Genomic DNA, 25,340 nt, shown 5'->3' with positions numbered 1-25,340 from the left:
CTTTTTTGCTTCAGCGCCTGCAGGTTTTGCAGAACTCTGCAGCTTGGCTGCCTCTTGGAGCCCAAAGGCTGTCCTATTCTCTTGCCTTACTTCACCAGCTGCACTGGATCCCAATTGAGAGCCGGATCAAGCTGTCCCTTACACTAGAAACTAAAGAATGAGACAGTTCTATTCTGGCCACAGGAGAAGGGTTTCCTTCTACTGGGTTATGGTCCCTGGTTAATTGAAACAGTTCTCAAATCTTAGAACAGTCTTGTTTCACTTTGTCAGGGGGAATTTCTCCCTTCCCCTGATGGCAAAGTTCCATTCAATACTTTCTTGCTGGGTCAGGAGACTGTCTCCCTTCTCCTGACCAATAGCCCGGGGGAATGGCTCCCTTCCCCACCCCTTGTGGGCCTTCCTGATTGTCTGGGTTACAAGGAGAATGACTCCCTTCTCCTGGTATCTTGTTATCAGTTCCAGTCTCAGCACACGTTATCAGGGGAGAATGGCTCCCTTTATCTGATAGCAAAGTTCCACACAATACTTTCTTGCTGGTTCAGGAGAATATCTCCCTTCTCCTGACCAATAGCCCGTGGGAATGTTTCCTTCCCCCGCCAGGCCTTATGGACCTTCCTGTCGGTCCGGGTTACCAGGAGCATGTCTCAATTCTCCTAGTATCCTATTATCAGTTCCTTAATAAATAGGGGGAATGATTCCCTTCCCCTGGTTTTCCTTCTCCTTAGGCTTCACACCTACAACACCCACTCTAAGTGTTAGGAGTGTCTGCAACCCTAGCTTCTTATCTTCTTTGCCCTGGTCTACTTCCCTGCCATAGAATGCCACAAGGAAGAGTACTTGTACCACTGTATTGCTTTGGGTCCCAGACCATGGTTTCTCTTCTTTGTGTTGGCCCACTTGGTTCACTTCCCAGTCAAGTACTGCCACAGGGAAGATTACTTGTATCTCAATTAGTGGGGTTATCCCAGCCACTGTTATGAGGAACTCTCACTAGCAAGTTCTCTTCATGGTGCTTGGGGTCCTCAACCCTTACTTGGTGTTCAACGGGCTTCGTTCCACCACTGCAATGGGGAGACGATGTGTAGGCTTTCTGCCCCTGCCGTGCCACCAAAGCATTATGGTTGCAAAAGAACTTAGGGAGAACTGCATGCACCCTCTTGGTACTTCTGTGCCACCCTTTACCTTGTTGAGTGTTTCGACACGTCGGTGGGGCTTCCTGGGATAGCGAGCGGTCCGTTCGACTTTTCCGGAGTCTTCCTTTCCCTGCAGCTCTGGGATGGCATTCCCGGGTGCCTTCTGCTTTCCTTCCTTCTCTCAACACTGCTATGCACCAGTATGCTTCTGCAGACCTCTCGATCATCAGACGTGGTGGACTGCCAGCGTCCTTGGAGTTCTCTCCCTCTGGATTCACGATGCAGGTTGGAATCTCTTGCATTTGGTGTATGGCACTCATGCATTCCTCCGCGGCTACCCGAGACACAATGTTCAGTCTATTGTTGCTTTTTATACAATGTTGCCAGAAGTGTCTGGGCCCATTGTATAAGTCCTTTGTCTCTTTCACGTTTTGTCTTTATTGCTCTGCTGGGCCAACTCGTCCCAGCACTTGGATTACTTGGATTCCTGTTCTTCTTTGTCCCAGTACTTTCCAGAACCTTAAAGTACTCTACCTTACAACAGTAAATAGGCCTACCGTCTACAAAGAGGCTAGTAGAGGAAGGAGAGGCTAGAGTATGTATGGGTGTGATGTTATCATAAGGGCTGTACCCTAGATGGTCGTCCTTAGCCATAGAGGGGTAGTCCCATCCCATGAGATCCTCCTGCATCATACCACCACCAGGAGGACTATCGGGTACCAGTCTCACCTCCCTGGCCTCATGGGAAAGGTCTCCCCCTCGGGGAGAAGTAGCGGCATCTAGTGATTTGTCAAACCACCTGGATATGTACAGGCAGATTACTCCTCCTCAGGTGTCCCATTGCCCTCTTCAAATCACATCACAATTCCTGTGGATGCCTTCACGATTCAGCTATTCTTAAAAGAAGTCTCCCCTATTCCACAGAGGGAGATGGGGTCATAACTATATCCATGTGCAAGCTACTCATTCAAGGGGGGATCGGGGGTCTATCATCTGAGGGACTGAACAGGGCTTGTGTAAGGGCGTTCCAGGCCGCTACATTATCATTAACCTCACGTGAGCCCCTCTTCATAGCTTTATACCACAGCACAGTCTCAGCTGTGGACCATCTTTTCATATCCTCCCAACACACAGCAAAATTCAGGCCTGCTGCCTTTTCCATGACATACCTACCCACGCTTTGCCAATATGCAGGCCACGACTAATAGTTTTGTCACATGCCTAGTCTTTTTTGGGCACGGGTAAATGTCTAGTAAGAACGCTTCAGGGGTACATTTAAATGTAGTAATACGGTATCCGGTCATTCCAACGAATGAAAAAGTTTCGAATGGCAAACCTTCACATTTTTTTTGTCAAAATGCCATTCCAGTGAATGACCATTTTGTTGAAAGAAATTCGATGGTGCCTTGACGTGTAATGGTAAGTATTAGTGCAGGGCTGGGGCCAGCGTTAGGGTTTGGGTTAGTTATGGGGTTAAATTAGGGTTAGGGTTGGGGCTAGGGTTAGGGTTTAGGGTTGGGGCTAGGGTTAGTTTATGTGTTAAAAAAGGGTTGGGGTTTGGGTTAGTTTAAGGGTTACATTAGGGTTAGGATTGGGGCTAGGGTTAGGGATGAGGCTTGGGTTAGGGGGTGGCGTGGTGGTTTCAAACGTTACAAGGGGCTGCCCAGTGCTGAGCTCCATGTAACGTTTTAAAGTTACAAAAAAAGCATTGAAATGCTACTTTTAACATGTGAAAGTGCATTTCAATTGAAACCAGTCCATGTCTATTGTCGATGGATTGGTTTTGAAACAAATGCATTTTTGCATGTTAAATATAGATTGTCAAAGCTTTTTTTTCCGAAACTTTGAGGGTTTTGTGATGCAAAACTTTTTTTTTAAAGAATCACTATAAACCTTGTAATACACGTCCCCTCTAGTTTCTGTCAAACAGATCTCCAAAAGTCTAGGATCACTGAGCACATCCAAAACATGTTGGTACAACATCAGAGGCAGCCAGGGGACACCTACACAGAGAATCTAGACAGTCTGCACGGTGTCATATAGGTCCTATGAAGGACATTTAATTGTATAAGCCTGTGTCAGGTGTTTCTATAGACCTGTCTCACATAAAGCAAGGCTCTATCCCAGTCCCCATCCTCTATAACCGAGGCCAAATCCGCCTCCCATGTTTCTTTAATCTTGAGCGTCATACCACTCATACCAGAAAGTAGTCTACCGTATAATCTCGACACCCGTCTCCAACTATCCTCTAACTCGTACAGCAATGAAAGTGTTCCATCTACCTTTGGTTCCTCAGGCGAGTCAGACCACATTTTCCCAGCAAGCTTCTTCAACCTCATAAATGAAATTGTCCCGTGTGTAGACCGCATGCCCTCTCCACCTCCTAGAATTCCATTCATTGGCCCTCCTGAAAGACCCCACCCCTCCCTCTGTGGCCAGCCCTATATTTTCCCATGTCCTCCTAAGCTTAAAATCTCCCCCATCTCCACAGATAGTGGCCAAAAGTGGGCTATTTGGAGAGTTTGAGTTGCGCAGCTTTAGTAATCTCAATGTGCTACACCAAAGCGTCCTGCCCAATAGTAAAAGAGAAGGTTGGCATGATAAACATTTGCCCAATATCCACAAAGCTTCTTAACATAACCGGCCGAATAGCTGCCTGCATCAAATCTGTATCTAACATGATTTTATCAGACAGCCACCAATCCAGGTACATAATCTGAGCCACCAAGTAATATAGTTGCAACTAAGGGAGCTGTACTCCACCCTCCTCGTAACTCAAGCAGAGCAACTCCATCACAATCTTATGTCTTCCAGGGCAGTGCTAATATATACATTGCTTAATCAACCCAAGGCTGACATTTTGCACGGCTGTCAGGACAACCTAGTTTCACCCTTATTGGGGATCATCAGTGCACTACATTCGCTGGAGTATTGAGCCATGTTTTCAAAACACAAGAAAGTTATGGTGGGCTTAGAAGGGCTTACAAAAAACCCTTTCACCTGAAATGTTAAAGTAGAATAGCCCATTTGAGCCAAGTCACACATTCCACAATTCCACCTAGTAACTATCAGTAATGTGTATACCGATAAAGCCTTGCTGATGTGGCTCGGAAATGGAGGTGAACTTCCAACGATGGCTAGTTAACACAAACTTGGACAATACTTGTCATTCTGTGGCTCTATGTGCTTATAATTACATACTTTGCATGGGCTGCCATCTAGTAGTTGGCGCAAAGTGTAACATCTGGTCTTCGTTTTTAAATTTGAAAAGGGGGGAGTGACAGGGCTGTTCTCGTAACACTAGCTCTACACTACATGTATATAGGTACTCATGATCTTTCACAGGTCAGCGTCCTCCATTGTTTTCTGACATGACTCCTATGTGCAATGCACGAGTATATATTTGGGCTGTGCCTTCACTCCCAAGTGGGGAGGATGGGCGGGCGCAGACAATCAGATACAGGTCGCAGAAAGACGAATAGTTGGTACATTACGTTTGTCTTGTGGATCTGCTTACACTCACATGCTTTGCATACGCTATCAAGCAGTACCTGGTATGGGTGGTGGGTGATCTGAAGGGACAGTTGTGGATACCTTTATTTAAACCTGCTTGCCCCATCTTTGAGTCTGCCCATAACTGCATCTACACAATAGTGTTGGGTGAATGTGTGTACAGAACTCCATGTTGCAGCTTTACAGATTGTCTATACTGGCATATTAGCAAAGAAAGAAAGTGTTGCACTGTGCTGCATGTTAAGTGACCCTTAGGAGTAAAGGGCTGAAATATATAGGCTAGCTGGTAACCATAGATGAATACATCTGACGATCATCCATCTAGCAATAGTTCTCTTTTTGTCTGGATTGACCTCCCTTCCTGTAGCCATGGACACAAAGAACTGATTGGATTTCCCAACTTCTTTGCCCTGCATATGTAAAGCGTATGAATGGCTTTTTCTCCTCTGCTTTGTGGGTTTTGGAATAAAGATGGCAATTCAATTGATTGAAATGAAGCTTTGAAATATATTTTGGGGAGAAGCAAGGGTGAGTTCTTAACAACACTTTTTGTTTGGGAATAGTGATAAATGGTTCTGGGGCTGAAATGTCCTGTAGTTCACTTATTCTCCTTATTGATGTGACTGCAATAGCTGAAGTAACTTTATATAATAGTTCCCTTAAGGACGCTTTACGCATTGGCTTGTAAGGAGGACCCATTAGTTTGCAGAGCACTGTATGTAAATCCCACCCAGGTGTGGATTTGCCACTGGCGATTAAACACGCTTGACTCCCTCCACGAAAGTGTTAACTGCAGATGCCTTCCACCACAATATTTTGTGTTGTGAGGTTATGTATGATGCCAATGCTGCTCGATGCACTTTGTGAGAGTTGTAGACCAACCCTAAATCTTGCAAATTAAGCCAACATGCAATAATGTTCGCTTCTGTGCAGGAAATGGGACTCATTTATTTCTCAGGATACCACATAAAGCGTTTGTTATAGTAGCAATGTCTTGTGTTGGGCTTTCTTACCTCTAATAAGATATCTATGCATCTAGTTGAAAGTTGCAAATCGCCGAATGATATGACTTCAGGAGCCAAGCTGCCAGGTTGGTTGCTTGAGGGGTCAAACCAGTTATTTGTCGCTACTTTTGTGTTACAGATTGCGTGTGCGTGTTTTTTTATTGGAGGACATCCAGCCCTAGCCACATTGGTGCAATGAGAATTAGTGTAAGATGTTCCTGGTGAGGTCTGTGCGTCACCCTTCAGTACTTCAGTACCTTGCATTGTATATAGTTCTGCTTTTCGTAAATATCTTTTTGTTAAGTCTTTACCCATCTGCCCGTTTATAATAACCAAATGCCTTTTGACCTCTGACTGTATAGAATATTCTGACTCTATCCTTGCTGTATGTATATATCTGTATTGCTGTGTAACCTAAGCTGAAAATATTCCTGTATCTTCTTCGCCCTGATAACTTTGGGTCTGGTGCGCATGACAAATAAGAAACAAACCCTGCACAGTAGTGATATTGGGGGAAAAGCATATGCAAATATCCCAGACCAACTCATTCATAGTGCATTGTCAAGGGACCTCTGTTCTGGGTACCTGGGCATGAAGCTTTGGCCTTTTGCGTTTTCTGCTGTAGAAACAGGACTAACTTTTGGCTGACCCCATGTCTTGAAAACCTGTTTGGGTACCCCGATGTGCAGTTTCCACTCATGTTCTTTTTCCAGAACTCTGCTTAAGCTATCTGCTAGACAATTGTGGACTCCTGGTGCATGCTGTGTTTGTATGTTAATCTACGCCTGGAGGCAATATTGTCAAATGTTCTGTGCTAATAAGAACAATATCTCTGAGTGTGTTCCACCTGGTATGTTGATCTAAAACATGGGCCTTTTGTTGTCTGTATTTAGAAGTATATTTTTCCATGGAAGGGTGTTCTGGAACAAGCTTAGCGTCATTTTGATTGCTATGAGTTCAAACACATTTGTACGATCTTTGGCTTGACCCTTTCCCCTGGCCAATAAGGTGTTGACAATGCATCCCCCCCACCCCAATCGGTCAGTGATGCATCTGTTGTTATGGTGATTTGTACTGGTGGACTAACAAGGGTTTCCCTTCTAACATGTTTTCCTCTGTACATCACAGAACCCCTTCGACTACTCTCTGCAAGACCACTACTAGATAATGCCACTTGCCTGTCCCTTTAAACCATTGTTCTGTGAACCATCGTTGTAATGGGCGCATGTGGAGGTTGGCATGAGTAATGAAAAAAGTATGATGCCAGCTTGCACAAGAGTCATGATTTTCCTGATGGTTATCTGGCGATGAATTCTGTAACAAGGAATTAAAGATTTTAGAGTTTGGATCCTTTCTTGAGAAATATAACCTATTGCTTTATGTGTGTCTAATATTGCTTACAAAAACGGGTTCTTTTGGCCCAGGACGAGGCTTATAAGTTAACATGAGTGGCAGAATGGAAGAACGGGAGGGCCCATAGTCATGTGAAAGATCGGTCACCCACAACCTGTGCCAGCTATAAAGAAACGTGCGACCCTTACCCCTTGGTAATGGGCGAGGCAATTCCACATGCTTGCCTGGAACTTGTACACATCTAACCTGCTAATTCAAGTGTCAGACTTTCAATTCAATTTCCACTGTGCAGGGACATGGTTGCTATCGTTGGTGTTTAAAGTGTCGTAGGGATTGAGAAGATGGAGTACCAGTGCACGGACAAATTATTAACAGTCTTAGAAGCCGGAATAAAACTTGTGCGACCCACCACACATACTTTCAAAACAATCAACGGATACTTTAATGGTGGGAGTAGATCCCATATAAGGATCAACTGCAAGAGAATGGGAATTGAGAAAAATGCTACTGTAACACATGACAAACAAGAAAAAAACTGAAATAGGAGTGCAGCGATACCAGGAGTGAGACGATACAATTTGCGGCCTCGACAGGTTTACAAAGCCTGTAAGGAGGCCAATGCGATTCCTCAGTTTTCCTCATAAACCACCTCCCCACATGTAAAGAATTCATCTCGCAAGTCATTGGGGAGAACCAAACCACTCTGTTATGCAGGGAGTGGCAAAGACTTACCGTAACCTTAAACGGAGAGGTGTTTGGGGCCTCCATAGAGTTGGTCTTCTCGGAGGCACTGGTTCCAGAGATGCTCCTCCGGCGAGGAGACCTCTCTGCAGGCACCTCTGGGGGGGGAAGAGAGGAGAAATATAAAAATGTTGCTTGAAAAACTGCAACCATCAATCCAACTATAAATAAAACATTCTACATTGATGATACAACATTGTTTGTGCATTTTTCACTGCTAAGAAAACAATAGTGGCAAGTAATTCCCAGCTGTTCTACAAGGCTGCCTTTGTCTTGTTTATAAATAGATGCAAACCAAAACATGTAGTAAGAATGCAGATGGTGGTGCTACCATCACAAGGGTGAAAAGTGGCCTAAATCTGGGTTTGCTTGCAGAAACATACCCTGATTGGCCGGGCGTGCAGTCTTCAATATGGGACAGGACTAGGCAGTAATGGGGTTGTAGCAGTGGAGGGGGGGGTTGGAGGGTTAATGTGCGCTTTTTCACCAATATTACCATTCTATATCAACCTCCTCCAACCTGATTTCTCCAATCCTAAAGTCGTATGTTATCCATTTCATTGCATACAATAAAATGATATTTCAGTCTCTCAAAAAGATCCTTCTCGCCCAAAACACACACAAAGTATCAATCACTAATCTAACAGTCCTAGATTGGCCTGGTGTAGCACAGACCAACACAGTTGGGGCCTTCAACCCAATATGTGGTCCTGAGGTCGCCCTGCTGAGCTCTAATAGCAGAGGAGATACCAGCAGCACACGACTGAAAGAGCTGGATTAAGCAAATTAAGCAGAGGAACAGGAGCTAAGGCTTCTATATTGCTGAAGGCATTTTCGGAGTGCTTCCCACAAGGCTCTAAAATTACCAATAGTGTCCAAAAGGCATTACACTGAGGAGAACCAGGCTGAGGAAGAAACTTTATATACAAGTCCCACCCAGCTATACTTTGCCGAAAAACTGCATTATGGAATTCCGAGCACCGGGATGCCCACGAGCATCTCTCCTTGCCATTGCCACAGTACTGGCGCTGCAGCTTTTTCACTCATCAGGGCAGGTACAAGGCCATGGGAAGATTCTTTGAGGAGCACTGATGGGCCAGAAGGACATATCTGTGATCCAATGGATCTAATGGAGCACCTTTCCAGCAGCTGAAACCCCCCAGTTTCTATGTTGCAGAAAATGCCAGCAGCCTGTCTTGACGTTCACCCGCCTAGAGGAGCTGAGCTGACCTGGAGCAGCTCCTAAACCTCTGCTGACAGACAATGCACCACTAATGACTCTTGCCCACTCTTTCCAGTCGAACCATGTGTCCTAAATCAACATATCCAATGATTACCTTACCTAATCGATGGGTACCTGAAAAGTCCATCTTTACAACATCTGTTTGAGAGTCAAGCACTCCCAAAAGGCCACGGGGTAACATGTAGCATTCGTCAGAAAAGACAAGATAAATTGAACCAACACTTTCTATATTGAAAAAATGCTTTCTTCACCTTTGGTAAAGACAATTATACCCCGGCGATAACAAAGCCACTAGTCCTTTTCACAACGATAATGTAAAATGAACCCCTGAAACGGCCCATCAGTTCTTATCAGTAATCCTCCAATCACCAAAGAAGTTCTGCACTTAATCTGCTTTCTCAGGCATTTAAAGACCTCTGTGTGGCAACCCTCCTTCTGCGCCACCAAGGACCCTGCACATGGACATGACTAATGCATGTTACAGTCGCATAAACAGCACAGAGAGCACCCAAGGCAGGATCACAAGAGAGCTCAACGACACTGCGATCAATACCTTTATCACAGCTGCTTCCCATCTTCAACCAAAAGGAAGGTTTCGCGGGAATCCAGGCTCGGCCGCTCGATGGGAAATCCACACTTGGCGCCGCGGATCTCTCATCCCATGGAGGGAGGCACTCCGGTGTGTGGGATCGCTCGCGAGTGTCTGTGTGTGCGGACCTGGCCACTTATGACTTCTGTTGACCTCCTTTCAAGAGGCAAACACTGCTAAACTTCCATTCCTAGCCTCCTGGCCCTGGGGATCCGTGCTACTTCCACTTAAGCAAAAGCTTGATTTCTCTTCCTCGCATCCCTCCCTCCCCTCGCAGCCCCTGTCAGATCGCAGAGAGAGAGATAGAATCACACAGGACTGCAGAAATTCAATCAATTGTTCAGACTGCTTATCCTCATTAGTGACTTACAAGCTCTTAACAGACGCCTGACTGCCAGGCCTCTCTCAGATTCCCTGCCCTCCGTTCTTCGTTCCACCCTCACTGCAAGGCCGTATTGGAGAATTACTGAAATTAACAGCAAGTCTGCAAAAACAACTAGGCGCAGGCGCCATTTGAAGTAACTTAGAGGGCGTTAAAAGGTGCGGCCATTTCACTGCGGCTGGCTAAGGTCATTCATTGCATGGGCGCATTCACCACGTATGAAAAGAAGCGTACACCAAAACACAACGAATACGAGGGGGTCGCGGTGGGAGAAGGCCTCTGATGGGCCCACACTCCTACAGCAGAGATCAATGCAGCCTTTCAGAAAAGAATAGCCATCCCAGACGATTATTAGGGTAGTATTCCAGACAAGGAGCAGGCAGGACCTGCAACCAATGGCTGTGGCATGAACGTATGCTTGACTGCAGCAAGGTTAGTGTGATATGCAGGAAGGCAGAGAAAACCAAGTTCATAACAACGAAGATGTTAAATGTGACCGCATTTCCGGATAAAGTGCACGGTCCAGTTCACCGAGGATGTAGTCCTTATGTTCTGTTGTCATCAGGTGCTATCCAAAGTTGTGCAGGAAGATCAAATACGCGCAAGAGCTCTGAATAAGCGCTTCCCCACGCGCAGACGTGCAGAGCGCCACGTCAGACATAAGTGGTGTGCCCGGCCGTGGTACGTCCTCTTCGCCAGAGCAGGCTCTGTGTGACCGGGGTCTTCATTGTTATTAAACATAGGGAAGCAAAATGAGGAGTCCTGGGGAGACAGGGCCGACGATAAAGTATCCAGCGCAGTAAAATGTTCGACTTCAGGGTCTTCTGAAATCTGTCTCGAAGGCAAATCTATAGTGCCCTTGCCTAAATCATTTCAAGCAGCAGGTGGGCCTCTGTACATCCCCGCTCTGCCAGGCGAGCACAGGAGGCCGTGGCTTTGTGCCTCATCTTCAGCAATGGGCGGTGCCAGGGTAGGAGGTGAGGGCAGAGAGGAAGAGGCCCGCGAACGCGTGCGTCCTCCATCCGACACTCGCTGCCTGTGTGCCACTCTCGCCCTGCCCCGTGTTGGTCACTCGCTCTCCCGGCCCAGCTCTGCACTGGAGACGGGATAGGAAATCTGCTGCGGTTGTCCGACTACCATTTCTGCTGAGCACCTCGGAATATCTATACCGGCTCCACTGGTCCAAATTTAGACGGCCGACTTCTCCTTGGTTCCCTCCTCCCTCGCCCCCCACTGTATCCTTCCCATTCACCTGCTGGAAAATCAATGCATCTCTGCTCTGCTACTGCTCTGCTCTGCTGCTGCATTAAATTACACACAATCCGAGCCCTCGCTGGTCTGGGGGCGAGGCTGTAGACAAATGGTGTCTTCGCCATTAGCTAACTGCAAACAACACCGGTCCCTTCATACCAAGAATGGTTACATCTCTTGCGCAGTCACCAAGTTGTTCTGATGGCCAGAGAGCAGCAGCCAGGAAAAGGAACAGGTCTATACTCTCGAGCAAGTTATTAAAGTCTATGTGAAGTGCCATTTACAACTCTCCCTATTGTTTCCAACTGTATTCAGCACAGGCATCAATTATGCAGCCTCCAGAACTTCGAGTTAAGTCTACTACGCATGCGTTCCATTTGCCACCTTTAAGTGCGGGAACCCGTTTGATTCCCTTTTGGTGATGGTTCATCCAAACGCAAGTTTGTCTGTGTTTGGGAACAGGAGACAGCGGTAATAGGACTAGGAGCACACAACCTGCTACAACAAAAGCAAGGAAAGCAAGTTAGAGTTGGGGGGGGGGAAACTGATTGGGTGCCTAGAGAACATAGAGACGTCAGGGAAATAAGCCAACTCAACTGCCAGCTGTCAAAAGAGCCAGTTCTTCTTTGCGTTCACAGGGCTTGTGGAAGTTTTGCTGTTCACAGAAAATAAATCCATGCATGGTAATAGGACTGATTGTGGGTGGCCCCATGATCAGTGGTGAGTTAACCGTACACCACCATGGGCAGCGCTCTTAGAACTTGTGCAAAGGTGATGTGGGGGAAATCCTGAAGTCTTCTCGGTTTCTGGTCTTGACTTTAGCAGAGTCCTAAAGTATAAGACCCTAGGAGTAGGATGGCTGTCGGTGAGACTTCGGCAAGGCCTTACATTTAGAACTCACTGGACCGATGGCCGCTTTGCTGACTGTCCCACCCCGTCAGGAAGATCATCTCATCTTGGCATTGCTGCATTGGTCAGTGATGGAGCTGGTCCTCCGTTCCTGACGAAGTTTATGATAGCATTGCAACCACCAAAAACAAACATCTTTCAATAACACATTCTTTCTTTTCATTTAGGCGGAAAAGGGAGTATTCATCACTCTTTAGTCAATCACTGGTAGCTCAGGACACATGAGGGAGATGGTGAACACAGTTGCGTATCAATGTGATGTCAATATTAATCCCTTGCTCCACTTGATGTATGACATCATTTTCAGTATTGACAGCACACACATAGATAAATAATAGGATTAGTATGTGCATCAAAAAAGGAAGAAAAGCACAAATCATTGTGTGCTTGATGTATTTACATGAGAATCATGGTTTGTGAATCTTGATAGTTTATCCTTGATTAGTCAACATTTATATTTATGCCCTTTCATTTTGTTTTATACTCCATCTACGTTCTCTCCCTGTTGCCCATTTGTTTACATGCTCCCCTTATACACAGCACATGCTTCACACTTAAAGGAACAAAGTCTTCCACAGCCCGTGCTTTAACAGGGTCTAAATGCAAAACATAGACATATGATATGATATATTTTATTTATATCGCGCTTGTACACAGGTGTTTCAGAGGACCGATTAGTGTTGGAATTTAATCCACAGTGTGTTCTATATCAGAAGTGTTTATGTACTTCATCCCTTCCAAAAATAAACGAATAATAGTTGAGACAAAATCGTAGATCATTGAATGTGCAGTTGCATAGCAACCGATACCTGGAAGACAATGCTTATGTTTTCTTGTGCATTGTTTCTACATGCCTTTGCACACCATTCACTTTGAAAGGTTCAGAAGACTGACCATGGCTAAGCCATAGAAAGGCTCGCTGTTCTTAAGCAATTTGCGAACATGCCTAGGGTTTATGTAACCATGACCTAATTGAGAAAACCAAAAATGTGAGTTCTTTTGCTTGCTTTTCAGGGAACCGCTGCAACAATTAGCAAATTCGGATTTTTGTCATACGAACCCTGGCAAATGTTGTTGGGGGCCTGAGGAAGTAAACAGAAGGGCTTTGGCGCCTATGTTTTCTTGGGTATAGCTTCGACATGCCCCAGCTCACCATGCAGTGAGTACATTACCGACATACCCAAGCACAATTAACACCTCTTCTCCAGCTCTTTCTCCTTTCAGCGCTGCGCACTATAGAATAAAGCTTGGTCCCACAATAAAAGCAGTCCAATTGTACGCATAGCTCTTTCTCCTTTTCCTTCTCAATCCTTCCTGAGCACCTAAACCAGGACTGCACAACTGATTTTGACAGAGGGCCGAAAGTACCTTACATGAGGGCTATAGTGGGCCCAAAAGTAAATGTGGGTGGGGCGGTAGGCGCGGCGGGGCGTGGCATGACGGGAGGCTTTTTCAACTCCCAATTTTTATTAAACACATGGAAAAAGAATTGGTTTTTGAAGTGTAACGATTTTTATTTGTTTTTCAAACTTACATTTTGTACTACACATTTTCCATTGTTATCATTTATTTCTTTTTAGTTATTGCATATCGTCTGTTTAATTATATATATTTTATTGACCCTTGATTGGACATTCCGTTATTTTGGACTGCTATACTTTGCTGTTTGGGTTGCCCAAGAGGAGTATGGCCTTCGTCGAGTCAGGTTTCCACAAAAAGCAAAGGATGTACATCTCCTAACTGTGCCTCTTTTAGCTTTATTATTGGGTTCACGCTTGGGGTTCGACACTATGCCCCATTGTCCCCACCCCTCAATCAAACACTATGCCCATGGCCCCCACCCCTCAAGCAAACACTATGCCCCATGGCTCCCACCCCCAACCAAACACTATGCCCCATGGCACCCATCCCTCAACCAAACACTATCCCCCATGGCCCCCACCACCCAACCAAACACTATGCCCCATGGCCCCACCACCCAACCAAACACTATGCCCCATGGCCCCACCCCCCAACCAAACACTAAGCCTCATGGCCCCCAACCAAACACTATGCCCCATGGCCCCCAACCAAACACTATGCCCCATGGCCCCCACCACTCAAGCAAACACTATGCCCCATGGCTCCCACCCCCAACCAAACACTAGGCCCCATGGCCCCCACCACCCAACCAAACACTATGCCCCAGGGCCCCCACCCCATGCACCCATACAGACCCGAACTCCAACTCCCCCCCCCAGCCCCCAACTCAGCACACAAACTCACAAGCATACACCAATACACTATGCACCCATACTGACCCGAACCCCCAATCCCCCAACTCAGCATACAAACTCACAAGCATACACCAATACACTGCACCCATACCGACCCGATACACCCCCCATCTCAACATACACTGCGCAGACAAATATAAACACATATACAGACCCGACACACCCTCCCACCCCCGCATCGCAACAAACACAACACAAACATACAAAAACAAACATTCATGTACACCCGACACCCTCCCACCCCGCATCGCAACACAAACATACAAAAACAAACATTCATGCACACCCGACACCCCCCCCCCAAACACAGCACAAACATACAGCATAACAGACCCGACACATACACACAAACAGACCACTTACCGGATGTGCTGGAAGGCAGGCTAGCTGGAACGCTGGCGAGGTAAGTGGAGCGGTACTCCGGCTGGCATGGCAAGCAAGGCTGAAATGGCTTCCGGCATCAAGCCTTACTGGCCAGGCCAGCCGTAATGCCAGCCCCTCCATTGGTGCAGCACACACGCACTACGTGGCTCATAGGAGCTGCGTGTGTGCTGAGCGAATGAGGGCCAGTGTTTTGTCCGGCCCGGAAGACAACAAAGACTTTCCTAATGGAGGGCGGCCGATGCTGCTTGCGGGCCGCACTCCATTAGGAAAGTCTTTGTGCCTCGCAGGCCAGACAAAATGGCATGGCGGGCCGCAACTGGCCCGCGGGCAATATGTTATGCACCCATGACCTATCCCTCGCACTCATCCCACCTTTGCCCCTCCCTACCTCTACTAAATGTTCTATCATACTCATACTTTGCCTATCTGACAGGCAAAAGCACTTCAAAGCCATGAGACTATGGCAGAAGGCGCTATACAAATGCAAGATAACATCTAAGTCTTCAATTTGAGTTTACCTGGAATCTCAAGTGGAAATGTCTTCAAGTATAAAAACCGAATAGGTTGCAGAAAGAGCTTCTTTGCCTTTTCATTTGATGCTATTTCCAAAGTCAAACAGGTATTCTAGCCTGAGAAAAACAATCTAACAAACGCACACACTTTTAATCACTGGGATGGTATGTGGCACCTGGGCTCAGTCAACCTTGGGATGATGCCCAATACGGGGAGAGGAGAGTTTGATCCATTGCTGGATCCCATCCCACACTCCAAGGCAGCAAGGGTGTCTCAGACCAATTAGGCAAAGCAGAGAGTTACAACCAGTCAATGCTTTTAAGATATTAACGGAGTACACTGAAGTGTGCAAGTTAGTGGGGAGTGAGTGCAGAGAGTAACTTGCTAATGGATAAGGATGAGACTCCTTTTACTTGATTTCAGTGGTGCAGAGTTTGTGGGAAACCGCTGGAAGAACTGGGTGCACTGTGGACCGACCCCTTCATCTTTTCATTACACTGCTTTGGAGTAGAGGCAGCAACACTTGCAGTGGGTTTAGGTATGGTACCGGCACAACAAACGTTGACAGGCGACATTTTGCCCATAGGGATGGCTTCCATGTTTGTGAGAAAGGAGCTATGTTCCTCATAGACTTTGTAGCAGCAGCAGCTAAGTTACCAAAAATGGCAAGCAAACGGTAGGCCTTCTCTATGGCTCCGTTTAAGGATAATTAAGGCATGGGTGCCTGGAAAATATTTAACAAAAATATCAGGATTATTTGCATTTTCAAGCATAGAGTCCTGAATGTTCCTCAGAGAGCTGTAGAGGTGCGTCAACATGTTTTAGTTTTTGTCTCAATATTTCGCATTTATTGATTTTTAAGATTGTTAAAAAAAGAAGAACAAGTTACTCTCTTACCTGGTAACGTTCTTTCGATGGGATGGTCCGACGACTTCGATAGAATCGAGGGAATAGTGACATACAAAGGTATGTACCGAAGCCCAGGTAGCTGCATCACAGATGTTGCGAATAGGAACACCCCTCTGCAGGGCAGTAGAGGTAGCCATACCCCTGGTAGATTGGGCCCATAAGCCGACCAGTGGGTCCTTACCCGCCAAGCAGTAACACTCAGAGATGGCCAAAATAATCCAGCGAGACAAAGTCTGTTTCGTCACAGCCTGTCCCAAACACTTTCCAGAGTAACCAATAAAGAGCTGATCGTCCACTCTGACCCGGGACATGCGTGAAATATAAAAGCTTAACGCTCTCCTAGGATCAAGCCTATGGAGCCTCTCCTCTTCCTTACCAGGATGTGGAGGAGGATAAAATGCCGGAAGAACAACCTTCTGGCCTAAATGAAATTCCGACACCACCTTCGGAAGAAAAGAAGGACGAACTCTAAGGACAACCCTGTCCTTATGAAACACAGTGAAGGGTGGCTTAACTGAAAGTGCCTGTAACTCATTCACTCTGTGAGCGGAAGTGACCGCAACTAAAAATAACGTTTTCAGAGTTAACAGTCTGAAAAGGCATGAATTGAAAGGCTCAAACGGAGCACCCATCAGAAACTTGAGAACAAGGTTCAAATCCCAACCGGGCACCTGGAAAGGTGACGGAGGGAACACATTAATGAGCCCTTTCAGAAGCTGAGAAATTAAGGAATTTTAAAATAGGAACACTCTTCAGACGAGCGCTTAAATATAGACAGCGCCGCCAAGTAACCTTTAATGGTACCCACTTGAAGGCCCCTGTGGGCCAAAGAAAGCAAAAAAGACAGAACCATGAGAATTTCACATGCAAAAGGATCCACATTCTTAACCCTGCACCAGTCGCAGAACTTCCTCCAACGGCAACGGTACAGGGACTTTGTTGCGGGCCGAAAGCAACACCTCCATCACGTCTTCAGGGAGGTCCCAATCTTTATACCTCATCCTTTCAGAAACCAAGCGTGAAGGTTGAGGGACCTGACCTCTGGATGGAGAACCTGACCCCCCTCCCATGAGAGCAGATCGTCTCGGTAGGGAAGACGACGTGGAGGGCAGATGGACAAGTCGAGAAGGTCCGGGTACCACGCCCTCCAGGCCCATGCCGGAGCAATGAGGATCATCCGGGAACCGAACCTCCGTAACCTCTGCAGTACTTGCGGGATGACAGGGACTGGAGGAAACGCGTACAGCAGTGGAAAGGACCACTCCACCACTAACGCGTCTCCTAAGGCTCAGTTTGTTGGAAATTCCCCCGAGCAGAACCTCTCGCACTTCCGATTGACACTGGAGGCGAAGAGATCCACTTGAGTGGTCCCCCAAAGGGCGAAGATCTCCAGGAGAATCTCCTGAGCCAACTCCCACTCGTGAGAGATCGCGCTCTGCTTGCTCAGAGCGTCTGCCGTCTCATTTTCATCTCCTGCCAGATGAACTGCCGAGATCAAAACTTCCTGCTGGATTGCCCAGAACCAGAGCTGCAACGCCTCCCTGCACAGAGGAAGTGACCCTGCCCCCACCTTTTTGTTGAGGTAGTGCATGGCCACCGTGTTGTCCGTCAGGATCAGGACATTCTTTCCTCGCACAGTTGGCAGAAAAGCCTTCAGGGCTAGCCCGACAGCCCTCAGCTCCAACAGATTGATATGGAGTCTGGACTCCGACGGAGACCAACGACCGCTGACTGTCAACTCGTTGGCATGAGCTCCCCATCCCGTGAGGGATGCGTCCATCACGATCGTCACCTCAGGCCAGGGCAGCCAAAATGGTGCCCCCCTCATCAGATTGCCTTTGTCGGCCCACCACAGAAGGTCCTGGGCGACCGAAGACGGCACCTGAACAGGGTCCAACATCCTGCCGGAGGACTGAGACCATTGGAGCTTGAGTGCCCATTGCAAAGATCTCATCCGCAACCTGGCCTCTGGCACCAGAAGAATGCAGGATGCCATGAGGCCGAGCAGTCTCAAGAACTCGAACAGTGGGAGAGTCTGGGCAAGTTGAAACTTGTGCACCATCTGCTGAATGTGATGATCCCTCTCCTGGGGAGGAAAACACTGCCCCAGGGACGTGTCGAGCACTGCTCCGATGTACTGGAGCCTCGGAGTTGGTGTCAAATGGGACTTCTTTAAGTTGAGGGAGAAGCCCAGCTTGTGGAGGGAGTGGCAGGTGACTGGCTTGTGGAGGGAGTGGCAGGTGACTGACAGATGATCCAAGACTTGTTCGGGAGAGCGCGCCCTGATCAACCAATCGTCCAGGTAGGGGTAGATGTGAATACCCCCCTTCTTGAGGTGCGCTGCCACCACTACCATGAGCTTGGTGAAGACCCTCGGGCGGAGGTCAAGCCTAGACGGCAGGACCCGAAACTGAAAGTGCGAGTCGCCAACCACGAATCTCAGGTACTTCTTGTGCTTTGGATGGATAGTCACATGAAAATAAGCATCCTTGATGTCGAGAGACACCAACCAGTCCTGAAGTTGAAGGGCCTGGAGGACTTGAGAAAGAGTAACCATCTTGAACTTGTCCTTCCTGAGGAGTTTGTTCAAACTGCGCAAGTCCATGAAGGGTCTCAATCCCCCGTCTTTCTTGGAAATCAAAAATAAGCGGAATACCATCCCTTGTTCCTCTCCGCTACAGGCACCAGTTCTATGGCGCCTTTCTGCAGCAGGGATTAAATTTCCTGCGCAAGGAGCGGATCCAGACTCTTCAAAGAGAGATTCCCCAGTGGATTGTCTTGAGGCCTCTGCCGGAAAGGAAGACAGTAGCCGTGGGTTATGATCTCCAGAACCCACACATCTGAAGTAATGGCGCGCCACTCTGCAAGATGCTGCGCCAGCCTTCCCCCAACCGGCGAACCATGGGATATGGCCTCATGACTGAGCTGAAGCGGCTGCGGTGGTGCCTGAGGGCAAAGAGGCAACAGCCCGAGCGGCCTTGGCACCTCGAGTACCTTGTTTTCCACCTCTGGCACTCCTACCGTGGCCCCCTTGACTGGCAGCTCCTCTCGCTTTACCAAAGGAGGAGTAATAACGAAAGGAACCTCTCCTCCATTGCTGTCCCCTAGGACGAAAAGGCGGAGGTTGTCGAACTGCAGCGCCCAACAACTTTGCTGCAGCTTTGGAGGTCTGCAACCTCTCAAGGCTCTCGTCACCCTGGCTGCCAAAAATATGTTCCCCGTCAAAGGGCATGTTGAGGGGCCGGGCCTGCACATCAGGAGCAAACCCCGTCTTCCGCAACCATGCAAACCTGCGATCACGGTGCTCGCCACCATGGACCGGCTGACGCAATCTGCCATGACCAAACCCGACTGAACGGCCTCACACATAGCATCCTTGCCATCCTGAACCATGCCAAAGAAACCATCCCGTTCATCCCCTTCGGGAATATGTTCAGCCGCCAAGGAAACACAGTTCCACAGAGTGTGCGTGAAACGAGACAAGGCACAAATGGAGTTGGCCGCCTGAAACGCCATACCCCCTGCAGAAAACACTTTCTTCGCCCAGCCGTCAAAACGCTTATCGTCCCTATCAGGAGGGATGGTAGGGTACGACGCCTGCTTTGCTGGGGCCGTAGCCGCCTGCACCACCAAACTCTCCAGAGTAGGGTGCTTGGACAAGTAGCAGGGGTCACTACTGGCTAGGCAGTATTTTCGCGGCAAAGACTTGCTCACTGCCGGGAGACTCTCCGGAGCAGTCCAAGCCGCTGCCACCCTTCTTTGCAGAGCTATATGGAATGGCAGTACCGGGTCATTTGGTGGACCAATGTCAAGGATATCCGTAAGGTCATCCTGAACAAACTCCCCTGGGGGAGCTGACCAACCCAAGTACTCGGTGACCCGTGACATAAGTCGCCTGTACGAAGAATCGGCATGAGTGCCAGGCTCAGGCCTACAAAACTCCACCTCCGGAGAGGTGTCCAGTCCACCAGCATCAAGCAGGGACTGCCTCAGGTCCTCAAACTGGCTAAGGCCCGAGAGAATCTCGTCAGGCACCATGTCAGGCACCATGTCAGGCACCATGCCATCATCAGAGCCCTCATCCACCTCTGAAATGAATTCCAGATGGCGGTAAGAAGGCACAGAACTGGAACCAAAGCCATGCTTGACCTTGGCCAGAGCCTTCCTGGGTGGTTCCCCTGAGCCAAGGTGCTACCCCCGTCGACACAGCCCCGAATGGCGTCGAGTGAATAGGCGCCGATGTCGAGAGAATCGGCATCGACGACAGACGCGGCGCCGACAGCATCGACGGCGTCGACACAGGCCTCGAGGGAAGAGCCCCGAGTGTGTCCCTCGCCATCATGGGCGCTGACGACTTCCTCGGAGGCGGAACCTCGAGAGAGTCCGTCGATGACCTCGGCGCAACAGGCGTCAATGTCTTCCTCGAAGACTTCACAGTTTCACGCGGTCTCGAGTGCATCGAGGACCGGGACCTGGACCGGGCATGCCGAGAACGATTCCCCTTGTCCGAGCGAGACCTTTCCCGCAAATTGTGACGACCACCCGAGCCCAAAGGCATGCGAGCGGCGTCTCTCGGCTGATCACAACCGACCCCACTCGGAGGCGCGGACGGACCAGTGCCCTGCGATTCGAGAATCGCCAACATTTTCTTCCCGAAGGAAGCCCATTCCTCCGGTGTCACATGCTTGGTGGGGTAAGCAACCCGCCGACGGGCAGAGTCCTCGGATAAGGACGGGGAAGGCGACCGATGACGGTGCTTCCGGGAGTGCCTCGGAGAGGCAGAAGAGTGGCGAGACCGACTCCAGGACCGAGACCCACTGGATGTCCGACGACGACGCAGAGAGTCGCTCCTCGAGTCGTCCGTCGAAAACCCTGCAGACCTCGACTTCCGGGGCTTGGACACCTTACCTACCAATAACTTCTTCTTGCGCTCCCGCAAAGCTTTGGACGTGAGCGACTGGCAGTCGACACAGTCATCCGTGTCATGGACCTCCCTGAGGCAACAGAGGCAGGCGTTGTGCGAGTCCGTGACAGAAATCTTGGACCCACAGTCCCCACACTTCTTAAAGCCCAGACGCGGTGTGGAAGACGAGGTAGACATCTGCACGAAGAATAACTTCACAAACGAACAGGTTTGAAGAACCGAGATGAGCAACAGAAACTCCAAAGAGTCGAGGCGTACGGAGATTCACGAAGCGAACACGTTCGCGGAAAAAAAGGAACTGAGGCTACGGGCGTCGTGAGTCCTACTTATCACATCGGATGACGTCGGCCGTCGGAGGAGGTCCTCGAGGACGGCTCATTGACGTCATCGACACAGGACGCATAAAATTTTCCGAAGCAGCACAGCTGTGGTTATTACTGTCATAGATATGGAATACGTCAGAGGACCCAATCCCCTCGAAAAGCTGTTTAGTTCCAATCACAAAACCTCTCTACTGTATGAACTTTGAATACAAATCAGAACAGCATCATCTTACTTACTGGGATTGCAATATAGGCCTATGACATTTTGTCTAGTTGCTTCCATTTCCTACCCTTTCAGCTGTTTACTGCGCACATTTTTGGTGCGCCGCCTTTTCCCTTGCTGTCCCCTCATCTCACACTGAGGTTGCCGATCAAAGGGGCTTTCACCACCAATCACTGTCCCTTGGATGTGGCGCCCCCTTCACCCTCGGCCTCGCCCATTCCTTCCCCCCGCCTGCGTGCACAGTTTATCTCCCACATTTCCCGCTCTCTCACCTTACCTTCCTGTGTCGCTTTTCTTGCACCACGCCCTCTTCCTTAGTGCCTCTTCCTCCCACGCCCCCTCCCGACCCGGACATACTTGGATACTGCACTGTGCTAACGGCTCGCTAAAGACCCACGCTGGCATAGTAATGCGTAAAGCCTATGTCCCTCAATTTACCTAGAAGCGCCATCATACCCTCAAAATGCTCAGATTTTTGGAGTCCATTCTGGCGAAATCACTACATATGGCATAAGCCGGTAAGATAGCTTAGCGGGTTGAGCGCTTGCTGCTGCGATCTGAGCGTGATCTGCAGATCGCAGGTTAGAATCCCAGCAAGGCCAACTCAGCCTTTCATCCTTCAGAGTTCGATAAATGAGTACCAATTTCGGTTGGGTGATATTGTATGTAAATATGTGCTCTGTAAAGCGCTTTGGATAAAGGCGCTATATAAATAACACATCATTATAAGGTAAAGAAGGCAGAACTCCTCTGCAGAAGGGCCACGCCTCTGCATTATTTCCCTACCAAGACGTCAGACAATCCTAATGCAAAAGAAACCTTTCCCAAATAGCAAAGTAGTCAAGAGGCAGATGCTTTCCTTTAAATCTCAATACCTTTCTTATGAACCGCCTCAATGTTGCTAGCTCTCCATTAAGCGTAATACACAACCAAGGAGGCAGCAGAGTGCGAGTGCGAGTGCGACAGCAGGGGGGAAAGGCAGCACGTTAAGAGTGCTTCCAGCAGAAGTCAAAATATTCAATAGCAGAAGATACCAGCTCATTCCAGAAAAAGTGGGAGTGCACGCCAACCTCATCTTCTCTCCGTCTAAAAGCTAATTGCTTGTTGTTTATGCCTTAAAAAAAGGCAAACAAAGGGACCAGACTATCTGGAGCCGAAAGATTCGGCAAACGTTAATTCTAGGAATGTGCGAGTCTATACACCAGCTATCTCGGATACAAGTTAAATTGGGTATACAGGCACTGTGGCCCGGCCCGCTGGCATGTGGAAGCTGCAGGTTCCGCACCATAAGCGCATGGACACCAAGCAGAGCTAGTGCAGTAATGACTCACACCACGGGCAAGCAGTAGGGTGGGTTAAATGATATATGTTTCCAGCAGTCGCAGCATCACAGCATCTATCTGAATGCACTTGGAGAATAGTTCCAAGAGACACTTTGCCACATGCACTACTCGACTCACACACTTAAAGGCGAATAATTGTTCTTTCATACTGCATCCAAGCATCAAAAGGACACTTGGATGATTCTGCAAACCTCACACCTGCAGCACTCTCAAGGGGATTTCCATGACCTTTTCCTTCTATACAACATCATATCTGAATACGTTGCTTCCTTCCTATGACAATTTTCAGGCTCACTTGTGCTGTCACAGGAACAGTACAATGCCCCCAAGATAGCGTATGCAAATCAACAACGTTAGTTAATCCGAGGTAAATAGGCTGCATTCAATACCCACCATACGAACGGAATGCAGTGTGGCACTGCATACAATTGTAGACCCTCATCAACACCTATCCTCCTGTGACATATTGCCATCTACACGCTTGGGTAATCCAGAGGTTTTTTTTATTTTTGTAAAACAAAACGATGCTGGCAATTCCAGCTCAGAAAGTAAGCTCTACTAATCAGTCCTCACTTTCTTAAAAGTTCTATGCTGAAAAGTGCATGCTTCCCAGGAGAATAGGCTCTGTCCCTAGGGGTCTGGGTGGGATCGACTGCTTCAAAGACCACTATGCCTGCATAATGGGGATATCACACCAGGGAGATCATGACTACAGTCTCTATGATGTAGGACAGACAGGAGGGGGAGATTTAGGCAGCTGAGGAGATATGTTATAGCTAAAAGCAGGGTTCAACCATCTTGGATTTTCCTAGGTGTCACACACACTCTTCATTTGACCTGTCCCCACTTCCTGCAGACAAAGACTCTGGAACTGGCATCACCAAGCAAAAGACTTGCCACAGCAAACAGGATTGGACCGTTACAGAAGGATTGAAATGGACCCACCTGCTCTAACAAAGTAGCTATATAAGAGTGCGCGAAACAGCCCTCTTAATTGAATCATCTTTGGCTCACAAGAAGAGGTTTTCACCTGGAACTTTAAATGGGTTGCAGCCTGCCCAATGTGCTCTGCTATAGAAGTGAACAGTTGTTCTGTCCACAAAGTCTGGTTTAAAGGGCCCTAATGGCATTTCAGAACCCTCTATTTACCTTTTTAAGACATAGGGCCTCTTTATGAGTCCTGCAGTAGCCGTGCCGGTAAAACTGGCAGGCTGCCGCCGGCCTCGTGAATTTTTCCGGCACCTGGCTTCATGGAAACACCAGGGGATTACGACGCTGGTGTTCCTGGAAGTCAGGCGCCAGAAAATTGTTAACCCCCATTCCCATTGAGTCTCGTAGGACTCCATGGGAATGGGGATGACGGAAGCCCTAGCACCGTTAATAAGGGCGCTAGTGCTTCAGTGAAAACCTGCGGGCGGGACGGCAGCCGCCCCTCAGACTCGGAGCATGCCGGTCTGGTAACAACGGGGCCTCTTAATGAGGCCCATATACTTGATTTGAACATTGCGGCAAGAGACAATCACCTACAGACCCTTGTCTTCAGACCTTTTTAGCCAAAAGTCTGCAAATTCCGTTATGATGTTATTGTTTTTAGTAATGGGTTTGTTTTTTCAGTTCAATTAAAGTCTCCTATTTTATAATATAACCTTGTTTGGACATTTTATTTATGTTGGTACCACTATACTATTGTTTGGATGGTTCTTTGTTAACTCACATCCCTCCTGAAGAGTGTAGCCTGCCCTCGGTCCAAGTTGCCATTAGAGGCGAAGGAGGTATAGCTGTCGGGGTGTGCCTTTTTCCCCTTTATGATTGGGATCACTTCTCGTTTAGTACTAGAGTCGCGATGAGTAGGCATTTAGAAGCCACTAATTATTGCTGTACCATCGCAGAGCAATAGTCATTTTGTTACACCTCCCTTCAAAAGCCACTCATCCCACCCATTCTACCGATTTCTGTGAGGCTCTGGACTGCTTTGTATCGGTTGCTCTCAAGCTAATACTAGTACTAGCAGCTTAGCAGATGGATTACCAGTGTAAGTCCCCACCACCGAGCATTAGTCACAGTTAGTGTGATAAATAAGAAGCGTGTTAAGAAAACTGCCATAAGAATATTTGAGTGATATCTACTGTGGTTTAGACGTTTAACTGAATTACCCAGAGTACCATTTAAGAAGCCATGTGACTCAGCTTTGTTATAGCAATGCAAGATTGGGAATGGGGCAGGCCGACAAAGTAGGATTAAGAAAGCCACCTGCCACACCAGAGCATCTGCGCCTATGCAGCACTGCTCCCAGCAAGCATGGCTGATCTTCAAAAAAAGGTTGCATG

The 25,340-nt window shown here is 48.1% G+C and overlaps 1 protein-coding gene across 7 annotated transcripts in view; it reads right to left on the bottom strand.

The window, feature by feature from the left end:
* Positions 1-25,340, bottom strand: part of RASAL2 (RAS protein activator like 2) — a 1,332,618-nt gene that overhangs the window by 459,127 nt on the left and 848,151 nt on the right. For all 7 annotated transcript variants that reach the window (XM_069641161.1, XM_069641162.1, XM_069641160.1 and 4 more), the window contains one exon: positions 7,736-7,842. In XM_069641161.1, the coding sequence (XP_069497262.1) occupies positions 7,736-7,842 (107 nt within the window). The remainder of the gene's footprint in view (positions 1-7,735; positions 7,843-25,340) is intronic.

This window comes from Ambystoma mexicanum, chromosome 1q (assembly GCF_040938575.1).
Source record: "Ambystoma mexicanum isolate Mex_15411 chromosome 1q, UKY_AmexF1_1, whole genome shotgun sequence".
Taxonomy (NCBI): Eukaryota; Metazoa; Chordata; class Amphibia; order Caudata; family Ambystomatidae; genus Ambystoma; species Ambystoma mexicanum.
Note: the sequence above shows the minus strand (reverse complement) of the source record. Positions and strands in the feature narration are given on the sequence as shown.